We start from the raw sequence: 15,000 nt of genomic DNA on the forward strand, positions 1-15,000 counted from the left end.
TTACAGGCAGCGACCTCACCCCTCCCTTTCCTTGCTCTTTCTTGCGCTCTCTCTCGCTCCCCCACGAACCATGCAAGCCGGCTTTCCACGGTGATTGGGGACGGGAGGAGGGGGGGAGGGGGTAATCTGCCGCCTACATAATGTTTCGGTTAATATTCTCATACGATGATGATACCTCGGTGAGATTGCGACTGAAGAGAGTGGGATGTTTACCTGAAAATGGTGTAAATGTTTTGATGTCTTTGCCAACAAAAAGGGTGAGGGAGAGAGGTTTGTTTAATACCGCTGCTATAACAACTGAACCGTAAAAACGGGGGCATCGCATGAACACACTGACTTGCAACTACACGAAATTGCAACTCAACTGTAGAAATCGTTGTGCAATGTCACAGCTCTTGGCTAGTTACCGTTACGACAATCAAAATGGCCGACAAAAAAATAAAAAAAAATAAAAATAAATAAACAAATACATCTTTTCCCCACAAAATTGCGAATAGAGTCTAAGTCGAAAAAAGGAGGGACCATCAACTATACGGAAATGCTATCAACCATTGTGATTACAAAATGAGCTTAAACTTTCCCCGCGAGATCTAAAAGTTTCTCTCCACTTTCCCGTTTTGTATGAGTCGTACAAGGTGGGGGGGGGGGGGCCGCATTCTGAAAGACACAAAGGAACAAGGAAAACCTTTCTTTCTCTCTACGCGCATCTTCAAGAAAGCCGAACGATATCTTGAAAAGGGAGGTTGGAAGAAGAGAAACCATGGAAAATAGTAAAGTGAAAGTTGTAAACAAGGAACTGCTATCCACGTACCGCAAGAATGAAATGTGTGCTCAATAAACAAATCGACTGATCTTGTACACGTTCCAGTCCGTACCGGCTCGTGTACATCTGAGTGATACCTTTTCTTCTCCAGATTATTCGTAATGATATTCGCCATTTCTTTCCTCCATCAGAACTCACATCGAATCACGTTCGGAGTGAATATATCACAAGCTCGTTCCTCCTCCTTCAAAAGCCGTTCTCATGGAAGCCGCGTCTGCCCTGATAAGCCCGTGACTCGTGGTTTTCCGCGAAACAACTTACCAAACCTGTTCGCGACGAGATGCCCTCTCACCGCAGAGACACGACCCCATGCCGACGCGTACGACCCTCGCAGGCTTAGGGGTCGTACGTGATAGACTGTTATGTCCCTTTTTTCACAGGACATGTGAAGATACGACCCACGGACGGACAGACCAGACTCAGGGTCGTACGTAATCTTACATAAATATTTATTAAGAAGTCACGTACAGTTACGAACTACGATTAAACATATCACATACCTGGGGGTCGTGCGTGGTTATATAATGCCTAGTGAACCTTTTTCTTACCAATTTTCCTTTCTTTCAGGGGTCACCTGAAGACACGACCCCAGCATTGATACACACGACCTTCAGACGGAAGTGTCACAGGTTAGGGAGGAGGGGGGGGTTGTTGGCGACAAGTCTTTTCATTCACTCGGAATTCCTTTCCCTTAAATGACACTTTCATCGTCTTCTCGATCTTTTTCCTTTCTTTCAGACGACACGTGGCTACTTTCTCTTCTCGTCCTTTCTCTGCCTTTCCCCTGAGTTACGTATTCGCCTATGTTTTGATTTTCATCTTACTTTTAATCAGACTCGTATTATCACTCATGTTATTCTTCACTCATTCCACGCACATATCTCCGTAAGTAACACTTGTACCCTTAAACTGACCCCACTCATCCCTACAACATACTAAATATACAATATATACACTATACAATACCGTACTCTAACCCCCCTCTTCTCTCCTCTTCTCCCAGGTACGAATCTTCACACAAATACTAAAGTAACCAACCGTCTGTAGCAGCGTGAGCCTACTTTAGGATAATCTTAAAGAGTGGCAGGCGAGACAAAGCTACCGTACCACGCCTACTTGTAAGACTTCAGAAAGAGTTTCTCTGAAAATGGTTAAGAGCGAGGAGCGACTAACCTCGATTGGAGACACTTACTACAAATCTACAAATCTTTGAAGTCATAAGGAAATCATAGGCACTTATATTTTGACATTCATTTCAGAGGACTCTCTTCCCTCCCTTAATTCGATCTTACCTTTTTTTAAATGTGATTACAACAGCGATTTCAAACATCGTTGTTCTTTGTCTCTCTTAATTCTTTTTTTTTTCTTCCCCAAAAATACAGAGAGAAATATTAGTGATTCTTCCATAGTTATACTCTCCTCTATATTACGCATGTTCTTAACACCTCTTTTCTTGTTTTCTCTCTCGTTCTCTCCTTCGTCTTTTCCAGAAAAGGGGGAAATGAGGTTTATCCAATAACGCTTTCTTCAGTCAGCTTCCCTCGCATCCAAAGCCAATTAGCTTAATTATCTGGGTCATCTCAGTGCACCGTAAACAACTGTCTTGGACTTTGCTAAACAAAGGTTTAAAAAAATGACACATTTTTCACTAATAGGATCATCCTGTGAAGTTTCCTTCTGCTTTCCTTCTCTCTTCCTCTCTCTCTCTCTCCGTACACGTGTGTGTGTATGTGTGTGTGTGTGTGTGTGTGTGTGTGTGTGTGTGTGTGTGTGTGTGTGTGTGTGTGTGTGTGTGTGTGTGTGTGTGTGTGTGTGTGTGTGTGTACGCGCGCGCGCGCGTGTGCTCATGTGTGTGTGTCTTTCCATACATATAACACCGAAATAGATAGCACATATGTGGGAATCAACGAACAGTTCACATTTAAGCTTTGCACATGCACCCTTTTCTGTTCTTATTTGCGCACGAATATACCTCGCAGATCATGTATTAACGAAAAAATATTGGATAGTGAGAGAGACCGAGAGACAGTGGGAGGGGGGGGGGGGGAGCGAGTGTGTGTGTATGTGTAGAGGCGATGACCCGAAAACCCAATAAATGATAACGTATGTGCGTGTGTAGGGAAGGGGGGGGGGGGAGGCAAATAAATACATCCACGAGAATACACACTATAATTTCCCGTTGTTATTATCGTTTTTTTTTTTCTTTTTTTTTTTTTAATCAACGTTCTATTTTTCTCGCTATAATTATGATGACACTTTTCTGTCTTTGCTTGTTTTACTTCATTTTTGTCTTTCGCCTAGCAACGAAGTGGAGAAATAGAGGTTGTAAGTCTTACGTCAACAGATATTTGAACCCATGTCTTTTTCGGTCGGTCGGTCTCTCTCTCTCTCTCTCTCTCTCTCTCTCTCTCTCTCTCTCTCTCTCTCTCTCTCTCTCTCTCTCTCTCTCTCTCTCTCTCTCTCTCTCTCTCTCTCTCTTTCTCTCTCTCTCTCAATCTATCCATCTCTCTCTCTCTCTCTCTCTCTCTGACTATCTATCTAGCTATAGATCTCCATTACCCACGTATCTTTCGAAATCTCTCTATCCCTCCTTCCCTCTGCCATCCCAACCAAATACTAATATTTACTGGACATTTGCGTGTCCATCACGGCCCCCGCGAGCTTGTTTGCCATTGGTTGATACAGAATGTTCGTGACGTAATTGTTGTGCGAGTGAGTGAGTCATACCAGTCCACAAAGGAGGGAAGGAGGGAGAGGGAGGGAGGGAATAAAGAGGAGAAAAAAGATGAGAAGGGAGAGAGAGAGGGAGGAGGGGGATGGGATGAAGTAGCGAGAGAGGAAAGAGGGAGGGAAGGGAATAAAGGAGAAAGAAAAAGAGGGAGGAGAGAGAGAGAGAGGGGGGGGGGAGGGAGTAAAGGAATAAGAGAATGAAAAGAGTGAGGGAGGGAATGAGATAAGAACAAAATAATGTCTGAAAGAAAGAAAGAGAGAGAGATAAAGCGAGAAGTAAACGCAGGAGAGAAAACGGGGAAACAGGCAGGCAATGAAAGAGGGGAGAGAGAGAGAGGACAAAGGGACGGGAGAGAATGAGGAAGGAGGGAATTATGATGATGATGATGATGATGATGATGATGATGATGATGATGATGATGATGATGATGATGATGATGATGATGATGAGAGAGGGGGAGGTACTGAGAAAAAGAGAAGAAATATGAGATGTTTAAGAATGTTTGAGGATGGAAAGAAGGAAAGAGAAGAAGGTAAAAGAGGTTGAAGAATGGAGAGGGAGAAAAAAAAGAAAATTACGGGTATTCTAAACACTGGATCCCTTCTTGGTTTACTTTCCGAAACACAAACTAAAGGTGTTATAGCAGGTCTCTCCTCTGTTTATGCCTCCCACTCTCCCTCTTTCTCTTTCTCATCTCGTCTCCTCTCTCTCTCTTTCTCTTCTCGTCTCCTCTCTCCCTCTTTCTCTCTTCGTCTCTTCTCTCCCTCTTTCTCTTATCGTCTTTATTCTCTCGTCTCCTCTAGCATTGTATCTGTGTCTGTCTCTCTATCAGCCTGTGTCTGTCAGTCTCTTAATACTTATTGAAAACCCAAACTACAACGCATTTAAAAAGGACCCGGGCCAATACTGAATAACTAGTAAATTAAAACAAACACAAAAGGGGTAAACTCTTTCCTTCAAACCACGTGGTCTACTTAGGCTAAATATTAATTACCCTCTTGTTCCCGCCTTTATCCGTGTTTCCTGACTTAATTTCGCTAATGAGGAAACTGAAAGTGTGTGTGTGTGTGTGTGTGTGTGTGTGTGTGTGTGTGTGTGTGTGTGTGTGTGTGTGTGTGTGTGTGTGTGTGTGTGTGTGTGTGTGCATGCATGCGTGTGCGTGTAGGTATGCGTGCGTGTGCGTGTGCATGTACGTGCATACGTATGTGTCTGCGTGTGCGTTTCTACATGAACGTACGTGTATTGCATGTGCGTGCGTTTGAGGATATGTGCACGTGTGTGTGTTTACATCCCGCACGCCCCTCGACGCGGCCCGCTCCGCCGTTCCCGCTCACCAAAATAGCTCGGTGCGCATCGAACGCCAATTCATCAAACTCTTCGCAACAAACTCTTCGCAAGTTTAGTTACGCAGTCATGCCTCTTGTCAAAATGATATATCTTTCTCTGGAGAGAAAATAAAGAAATTAGAAATAAGGGGAAATAGAAAGAAAAAATCATTCGGTGTTGTTATATGAACGTAAATTCATCGTGTTCTTTTTTTTCTCCTCCACCTTTCCTTCCCCCATCCTCTTCCTCTTCTTCTCTTCCTCCTCCTCTTCCTCTTCTTCCTTTTTCTCTTCTACTTCTCTTCTTCCTCCTCTTCCTTCTTCTTCTTCTTCTTCTTCTTCTTCTTCTTCTTCTTCTTCTTCTTCTTCTTCTTCTTCTTCTTCTTCTTCTTCTCCTCCTTCTTCTTCTTCTCCTCCTCCTCCTCCTCCTCCTCCTCCTCACTCCCCTTCTCTCCTCTTTTTTCCCCTCCACCTTTAAAGGGCAATTCGGGAAGGAGGTTGCAACCCCTCCTCCCTCCCCCTTCTCCCCCTCCCACCTCACCAAGAGCTTCTCCCAAATACTCTTGGCTACTTTCTCCCCTTGCGTAACGTAGCTGCATACCTTCCCCTTCCTCCCCTTCTCCTCCTTCTCTCCTTCCCCCCCTTCTCTGTCACTGTTACCGCCCCTCTCTCTCTCGCTGTCCCTTTCGGTTGTCTACCTGATATATATACTATTAGCTGTCTCCTTTTATTAACTATCTCTCTCTCTCTCTCTCTCTCTCTCTCACACTCTCTACACACACACACACACACACACACACACACACACACACACACACTCTCTCTCTCTCTCTCTCTCTCTCTCTCTCTCTCTCTCTCTCTCTCTCTCTATCTATCTATCTATCTACCCTTCTATCTATCTATCTATCTATCTATCTACCCTTCTCTCTCTCTCTCTCTCTCTCTCTCTCTCTCTCTCTCTCTCTCTCTCTCTCTCTCTCTCTCTCTCTCTCTCTCTCTCTCTCTCTCTCTCTCTCTCTCTCTCTCTCTCTCTCTCTCTCTCCCTCTCTTATTCGTACGGCCTCGCTTTCGCTCTTCTACTACTTTAATTATTATAACGACTATTCACCCTGCTTCTACGACAACTATTACATCTTCAACAATGTGTATGTGAACTTTCACGTGACCTTTTCAGCTTGCGAAGTGTTTCCTCGTGTAATAAAAACAGTAAGTGTTGTTATTTTATAGCAGTTATAGTAGTAGTAGTAGCAGTAGTAATAGCAGGAGTAGTAATAGTAGAAGTAATAGTAGAAGTAATAGTAGTAGTAGTAGTAATAGTAATAGTAGTAATAGTAGTAATAGTAGTAGTAGTAATAGTAGTTGTTGTAGAAGTAGTAGTAGAGTAGTACAAGTAGTAAAAGTAGTAGTAGTAGTAGTAGTAGTAGTACTAGTAGTAGTTGTTGTTGTTGTTGTAGTAGTAAAAGTAACAGTAACAGTAATAGTAATAGTAATAGTAATAGTAATAGTAATAGTAGTATTAGTAGTAGGAGTAGTAGTAGTAGTTGCTACAGTTGTAGATAATTATAGTGATAATAATAATAAAGCAGAAGTAACAATAGTACTAGTAACAGTAACTAACCGGAGTACTTCAAGTGCGAGCAACAATAGCAGTCGTGATATGAGCATCCCATTAATCACAGAAGTAGACTGGCAACAGTGGAGGCGAGAGAAGAAGAGAAAGGGAAAGTAACTGTAGTAGTTATTATGGTAGGTGTGGCCGTGGTGGAACAAGAGCAGACGTAGGAGCATTAATACAGTTGACAAAACAAAATCACATCAACGCAGTTACACCCTTTCACACTTGCACAAAACAACACACACGTAAAAAAAAAAAAAAAAAAAAAGTAAACAAACACAACCGCACTTTTTTGTTTCGTTTCACTCACGTGCCAGTTGGAGAGAAGGGGAACTTGGGGGGAGGGGGAGGGGCGATGATGGGAGGATGGAAGGATGGTAGGATGAAAGGAAGGAAGAGAGAAAGAGAGACAGAGAGAAAGAGAAGAGAGAGAGAGAGAGAGAGAGAGAGAGAGAGAGAGAGAGAGAGAGAGAGAGAGAGAGAGTAGAAAGAAGAGGAAAAATAAAGGAAATACGGGGATGAGAGGGAGGAGGAAAATAAAGGGGAAAAGGGGAAGAGGAAAGGAACAGGTAAAGGAAAGGATATGGAGGAGGGAGGAGGGAGGAGGGAGGATGGAAGGAGGGAAGGAAGGAATGGAGGAAGGAGGGAGGGAGGAAGGGAGGGAGGGAGGGAGGGAGGGAGGGAGGGAGGGAGGGAGGGAGGGAGGAAGGAAAAGAAGGAAGAAAGAGGAAAGAGGAAGGAAGGAAGGAGGAAGGGAGGAAGGAAGGAGGAAAAAGGAAGGATGGAGGGAAGAGGGAGGAAGGAGCAAGGATGAAGCAGGAAGGAGGGAGGGAGGGAGGGAGGAGGGAGGTGGAGGGGGGAGTTTCCTGTGACTAGAGAAGGGGGGGGGGTGGAAGTCCTTGAGATAAAGAGGACGATCAAGGAAAGATAAAGTCACATGGAAAAAAATAAAGGAAACTACGAAGGAAATTAATTAATGGGAAGAAAGGTAAAGTAAGAACGGGCGGGACTGGGAGAGGAGAGGAGAGGAGAGGAGAGGAGAGGAGAGGAGAGGAGAGGAGAGGAGAAGAGAAGGAGAGGAGAGAGAAGAGAGGAGAGGAAAGGAGAGAGAGAGGAGAGGAGGGATGGGGAGAGGAGAGGAAAGGAGAGGATGGATGGGGATAGGAAGGGAAGAGAGGGAAGGGGAGGGAAAAAGAGGGGAGAGAATGAAAGAGATAGCGAAAATGAAAGGGGAAGAATGAAGGAAAGGGGAAGAAAGAGAAGTAAAAGGGAGACAGAGAATGGCGGGGAAGAAAAGGGACGGTAAAGGGAATAGCTCTGAACGAACACATAAAACAAAAATGTAGAATAAAGCCTTCAAATAGACGAAAACAAGAAAAAAAAAATCCCCCCTCCCTCCCACAATAACTACCAAGGCAACCCCCCTCCCCCCCAAAAAAAAAACAAAAAAGAAAACAAAAACAAAAAACAAAAAAAAAAAAAACAAGCGGAAATAACACCCACAAGAAGCAAGGATGGGAGTGGGCGGAGGGTCGGGGGAGGGGGAGGGGGGGAGAGATCGCATTAGAACGGATTTTGTTCAGTCACGACTAACGTCACATACTGCTGTGTTCAGGACTTCTTTTTTTGTCTCAATACTTTATTATTATTGTCTTTACTTTCATTATTTTGCAATTACTATAATTATCATTACTATATTTATTTTATTCACTTTCTTATCATCTTATTTTAAATCTACTATCTATATCGTCTTCGTTTTACCTTTATTACCATTAATTAACATCTATCATTAACATCTTACAATATTTTCATTACCAACACTATCAACGCAATCATTCCTACTCATAACGCTATCCTTTTGATCATCCCCGTTATCATCATTAGCGCAAAAAGTATCATCACCATCAACTTAATCAAAGTATCATCACCATCAACATAACCAAAGTACTATCACCATCAACATAATGAAAGTACTATCACCATCAACTTAATCAAAGTATCATCGCCATCAACTTCATCACCCATCATTCTTTCTCTCTATCCTACCCTGGCTGGCAATGTAAAAACCTCGATAGGTTTCACTAGAAGTTTCCGGACCCTTCGCCCCTGGAAGCCTGAGGGAGCGGCCTTCTAGCACGCACGGATGCATACAGAGGCACTTACACTGATTATTATTATGTGTACACGCATGTATGTACACGGATATGGCAGATAGACAAACAGCTAGAGAAGAAGAGAAGAGAGGAGAGAAAGAGAGAGAGAAGGGGTAGGAAGGGAGGGAGGGAGGGAGGGAGGGTAGGAGGGAGGGAGAGAGAAGGGGGGGGAGGGGGAGGGGGAGGGGGAGGGAGAGGAGAGAGAGTAAAGAGAAGAGAGAGAGGAGGGAGAGAGAGAGAGAGAGAGAGAGAGAGAGAGAGAGAGAGAGAGAGAGAGAGAGAGAGAGAGAGAGAGAGAGAGAGAGAGAGAGAGAGAGAGGCAGGGGGAAACACACACACACACACACACACACACACACACACACACACACACACACACACACACACACACACACACACACACACATACACACACACACACACACACGCACATTTTTTAACAAGGACAATAAAATTTAACCGTTGAGAGATAAAACCCATCCCTTTGTCTTTCGTTTCATTTTCCAAACAAAGACCTTTATTCCCCATCTTACAATGCAGCTTAAATACACCTTGTACATTGTTAATCTTGTATATTATTTACCATTATATATCATCAACATTGCTAACCTATCCAGACGTTTGCCACTAGCATTCTCCAGAGATCACAATAATTATAAACATCATTTGCTTTAATTATTATCATTTTCGTCAGTGACATTATTACCATGGGAACATCTTCAGTAATTATTATAATTACTTATTAACATCACCATCCTTAGCATTTACTTAGTTCAACTTACTCTGGTCGCTTCCTTTATTTATTTCATCTTCAATCTCTTTCTTCGATACGCTTCCTCTACCGAGACCCAGTTCAAAAAGAAAAAGAAATCAAAAGAACAGAGAACAAGAACAAGAACAAGGCACCATTAACTGTCAGGCGCGAATAATAATGAACAGTTCCATCTGACTCATCACATACTGTATGTAGGTGGTTCCTCCTCACCCACCTGCACTATCTTTAATCGCGTATAAATAAAGGAATATAGGTAAAAACAGATATCTAACTCCGCCTAGAGATAGATCCAACATCCCTCTTCGCAACAGGACCACAGGAAGGGTTAAAAAGGGACGCAAAAAGTGTCACAAACGGTAATTCCTCCACGCATGGTTGTCGAGGAGGTGGGCGGGGTCGCATTGCATGACAGGCGCCCCGCCAGATGTACGATAACTCGACCAACTCCGATATGCTTGATCTAATGCCGCTTTTAGTTTTCATTCTGTTTCGTATATTATTTTGCTCTTATTTGTATAAAGGGTTGCGTTTCTTTTTTCTCTTCTTCTTCTTCCTTGGTACTTCGTTTATATAAATCGTATTTTTCGTAATTACGTATATTATTTTTAAGATAGGAAGTAAGGGTACGAGTTTTCAATAATAACTTCGCATACCTCTCTCAGTTATTCCTTGCAGGTTTTGTGAACTTGCGTTTTGGCTGCTTTGTTTGTTTATCGATTTCTTATATCCAAGTTATTTATTTATTTATTTTAGCTAATTCGCTCTAATTCTGACAGACGTAAGAGCTACAAGACACTATTTAAAGAGTAAGAAATGCCATGCAACAAAGGAGCGAGTTGGTGTTGCAGAGGCAGTGTTGCATGAATTCTCCTTTCAACCTGAATTACACAACGACATTCACATTCTACATCACATACATGGGACAAAAAATGAATAGTTTTTCATCCCACGTGAAAAATACAACTTGACATTTCTAACCCGTGGCGTAAAATCTCGAAATAGACACACACACTAAGGAACTTATTACAAGGATATCACCATTCTCCCTCTCACACCCATGAAGGAACTCACCATCATGTCGTATATTTTGAGGTCGTCGTTTAGCACTCTTACACTCCAAAGTCGTAAAAAACTTAAATTAGTCGCCCCCACAGCAACAGTCTCCTCTCTGTTCTGCGGACATCACCACACTGATCTGAATTAACTTCAGCCTTGCGGTTCTTAGAGGTTTCGTAGTTGCCGGATAGTGTTTTTGTTCGCTCCCTCCCCTTTCCTTTTTCATTTCTTCTCCATGTTTTTGAGATTTGTTACATCTTGAAGTGCATTAAGATATGCGCGTTTTTATTACTGAGATTCATAGACAGATAAACCCTTTTTAAAAGAGGGAGACTTGCGAATTTAGTTCTTCATCGATATCTCCGCGAGTTACCAACTAGGGAATTAAACTAGCGTGTCGGGGGCAAAAGAAAACCTTCTATCTTTTTCTATTCAAACCAAACATTAACTTCTTTCGAACAAAATAAATCTGCACATATATGCGACCTTTCAACAATTACCTGCACGAAAGATATCACACACATTCAAAACTTAAGCACATAAAACGCGGAACACCTTAACAAAAACTGAAATTTGTAGGTTTTAATTCACAAAATTTCTGCATTACTGAAGCGTGAATTAGACCAAGCCGTGACCTATATAGGGTAAGTGATTTTCCTCTATTTCCTACTCGGGGATTAAATAAAGCAGAATAAAATCACAGGAAATAGATAAAGGTGCACGATTTGACAATGCGGACATTGGGGAAAATTGCATTCTAAATACATATAAGGAGGAAGGAAATGCACGGAGAATAGAAAGGTTCATATAATAAAAGTGGGGTGAAGGATAGAGAGGGAGGGAGAGAGAGAGAGAAAGAAAGAAAGAGAGAGAGAGAGAGAGAGAGAAAGAGAGAGAGAGAGAGAGAGAGAGAGAGAGAGGAAGAGAGAGAAAGAGAGAGGAAGAGAGAGAAAGAGAAAAAGAGAGAGAGAGAGAAAGAGAAAAAGAGAGAGAAAAAGAAAGAGAGAGAGAGAGAGAAAGGTAGTGGGGGAGGTAGTTCTTCCAAGCAAAAAGATAAAGAAAAGAGAGAGAAAGGAAAAATAAATTCGCATATTAAATCTACAATTCAAGCGAAACCAAAACACAGACAAAATAAACAAATAAATAAATAAACAAAATATCAAAACATTAAAAAAACACCGATACTAGCAATATCATTTAATTTCATTCTTATTACTCCTACCTCTAATAATGATAATAATAATAATAATATAACAGAATAAATAAAATCAGTGGAGTTAGGCTAAACAAATCGAACTTTCCACTTCCTACAAATATCTCACGTACCCCCTTCTATCTCTCTCTCACAATGATACTAATGTTGCAAAGTCTGTTGATCCGATTGCTATCTGACACCAGGATGAGTTGCAAGAGATCAATTTCTCTTTCCTTTTTCTTCCTTTTTTTTAAGTGAAGGTACATTGCGAGTTACTTTGGCATTTTAGTTCATCAAAACGTGTTGCTATGGTTGTTATTGTTATTATCTTATTTATTATTTATTGCCGTTCGTATCGTTCTACTTATTGTCCTTAAGCCTTAGGATCATAATACTGGCATTATCGTTATTACAATGAAGACAACAACAATAATAATAAAATAGCATCATTATTATCCTTATCACTGTTTTCATCATTATATCATTATCTTCGTGTTTATTACCATCATCGCTAAACATTATCTCGTTCTTATCATTTTTGCTTTATTTTCAAAGTATTAAGTATCACAACTTCCTGCTTGCCACACAGTATCACCGATGCGAGGTTGCTTGCAGCCGACAGTAAATACATAAGAGTGACTGAAGGAGTTTTTGAGTGAGTGAGTGAGTGAGTAAATGAGTGAGTGAGTGAGTGAATGAGTGAGTGAGTGAGAAAGAGGCAGAGATAGATAGACTGATAGATAGATAGATGGATGGATAGATAGAGAGAGAGAGATGAATAGATAGATAGAGAGAGGGGGGCGGGAGACAAACGGACAGACAAAGACCGAGAAAGATGAATAAGAAAACAATGAAGAATTAATAGATATAGAAAGAAAGACAAAAAAAAGGAAAACGAAGGCCACGAATTGTATAAAAAAGAAAGGAATGGGAAGAAAGAGAAGAGAAAAAAAATACGGACAAAGTGAGAGATAGAAAATCAGAAAAAAACAAGAGTGAGAAAGCAGTCCCGCAAAACAAACGAGGCATAGCGAAAGAGGGTCAGTGAGACAGTCATTAAAAGTCAAAGGGAGAGAGAGTGAAAAGCCGTGACCCCGGGGTAACGATAGGCCTCGCTACCCTGGTAACAACGAGGGCATCGCTCGTAGGCCTATAAGCCAATTCGAGTTTTGAGAAACTGTTCAAAGCACGAGAGAGAGAGAGAGAGAGAGAGAGAGAGAGAGAGAGAGAGAGAGAGAGAGAGAGAGAGAGAGAGAGAGAGAGAGAGAGAGAGAGAGAGAGAGAGAGAGAGAGAGAGAGAGAGAGAGAAACAGAGGCAAAAACAGAGTGAAAAACAGAGGCAGAAATAGAGGTAGAGACAAAGACAGAGAAAAACAAAAAAACAAACAGAGAACAGAGACAGAGCAGAGAAAGAGACGAAGAGGTAGAATCAGACAGAGAGAGACAAAGACACATAGAAAGAAACAGAGAGAGAGAGACAAACACAGGGAGAGAAAGAGACAGAAACAATATCAGAGGAAGAGACAGAGAAACAGAATCAGACAGAGAGAGACAGAGAAAGAGAACGAGACACAGAAAGAGAAAGAGACACAGACACACACAGAGAAAGAATCACTGAAAAAAGAACAGAGGCAGAAACAGTGACAGAGACACAGAGGAAGAGAAAGAAACCTAGAGAGAGAAAGAGAGAGAGAGAGAGAGAAGAGAGAGAGAGAGAGAGAGAGAGAGAGAGAGAGAGAGAGAGAGAGAGAGAGAGAGAGAGAGAGAGAGAGAGAGAGAGAGGAGAGAGAGAGAGAGAGAGAAGAGAGAGAGAGAGAGAGAGAGAGAGAGAGAAGGAGAAGAGAGAGAGAGGAGAGAGGAGAGAGAGAGAGAGAGAGAGAGAGAGAGAGAGGAGAGAGAGAGAGAGAGAGAGAGAGAGGAGAGAGAGAGAGAGAGAGAGAGAGAGAGAGAGAGAGAGAGAGAGAGAGAGAGAGAGAGAGAGAGAGAGAGAGAGAGAGAGAGAGAGAGGTACAAGAACTCTGCCGTGTGTCAGAGAAGCCCCACAATGCATCCGTATTGAGGCGGTTCCTTGTCGGATTCCACAAATGGTTTCGTTCCACCAACTTCTCTCCGCACTCCACCTTCTTCCACTTTCTTTCCCTCTTTCCGATTATTTTTTTTCTCTGTGGTTTCACCTTCTTTGTCACTTCTTCTGTTCTTATTTCTTCCTCTTTAATACTTTTTGTCTTTTATCTGTTTATTGTTTTTTTCTCCTCTGACCTTTCATTCATCAGGCTTTCTTTGTTTCCATCTTTGTCTCTTCCCTTTTTCTCTCTTTTTTTTTTAATCTATGATTTTTTGTTTTTCTTGTTTATCTATTCTCCTCTTCTCTTTTGTCTTTCTGTTCTTTCCTTCTTTAAACTTATCCTGCATCAATTCTCTCTCTCTCTCTCTCTCTCTCTCTCTCTCTCTCTCTCTCTCTCTCTCTCTCTCTCTCTCTCTCTCTCTCTCTCTCTCTCTCTCTCTTCTTCCCTCTCTTTTCTTTCTTCTCTCTCTCTCTCTCTCTCTCTCTCTCTCTCTCTCTCTCTCTAAATCTCTCTCTCTCTAAATCTCTCTCTCTCTCTCTCTCTCTCTCTCTCTCTCTCTCTCCCTCTCCCTCTCTCTCCCTACTCTACTCTACTCTTCCTTCCCTCTGTGCTGTGGTAGCGATCTCGTCTAGCGATCTTGCTGACCTGCGTTCAAATCCCTCACCGCCAGTGGATGGCAACCCCGGTCATTCCTTGCACACAGGGGGTAATTTAGAAGCAAAATAAAACAGACAGCCTGTCACACCAAGAATATGCATTGCAACAAATGGAATAAAACTGAATTATTTAATTAATTAATACTTTCTCCTCCTCCTTCCCTCCCCCTCTTCCCCTCCTTCCATCCTTCCCATTCAATTAACCCATCTCCCCTCACCCCTTCCGCTTCCCCCCCCTCCCACCTCTTTCCCTTCCTTCCTACCCCACCCCCCACTCAATCGCACACCTCCTGCAATGTAATATCAACCGGAAGTCGTGCCACCAAGGTCGTGCTTGGGTCGTGGCTGTTAAAGGGAGTGGAATTCCACCCTCATGCTTCACCTTGGGTACGACCTTCCATGGGTCTTAGAAACTGCACTTGGGGTGTTTGCTCTTTGCAGCGTCAGCGGATCTTAAGGCTGTGATAGAGGAGAGGGAAAGGTGAGAGATGGGTGGGGGAGAGGTGGGGTGGGGAATGGGAGGGATGGGGAAGGGGAAGGAAAGAGGGAGGGAAGGGGAGAGAGAGGGAGGGGAAGGGTGAGGGAAAGGTGGGGGAGAAGCGGAT

The 15,000-nt window shown here is 42.5% G+C and overlaps 1 protein-coding gene across 9 annotated transcripts in view; it reads right to left on the reverse strand.

Annotated features, from left to right (window-relative positions):
* Positions 1-15,000, reverse strand: part of LOC119591627 (eukaryotic translation initiation factor 4E-binding protein Mextli-like) — a 60,605-nt gene that overhangs the window by 32,746 nt on the left and 12,859 nt on the right. For 2 of the 9 annotated variants that reach the window (XM_037940434.1, XM_037940415.1), the window contains exon 1: positions 10,494-10,614. The exons of 5 other annotated variants lie outside the window; for them this stretch is intronic. In XM_037940434.1, the coding sequence (XP_037796362.1) occupies positions 10,494-10,499 (6 nt within the window). In that variant the 5' untranslated portion in view covers positions 10,500-10,614. Of the gene's footprint in view, positions 1-10,493; positions 10,629-15,000 lie in introns of those variants that run through there. 2 more of the 9 variants (XM_037940398.1, XM_037940403.1) reach the window with 2 other exon arrangements.

The sequence above is a fragment of the Penaeus monodon genome, chromosome 3, assembly GCF_015228065.2.
Source record: "Penaeus monodon isolate SGIC_2016 chromosome 3, NSTDA_Pmon_1, whole genome shotgun sequence".
NCBI lineage: Eukaryota > Metazoa > Arthropoda > Malacostraca > Decapoda > Penaeidae > Penaeus > Penaeus monodon.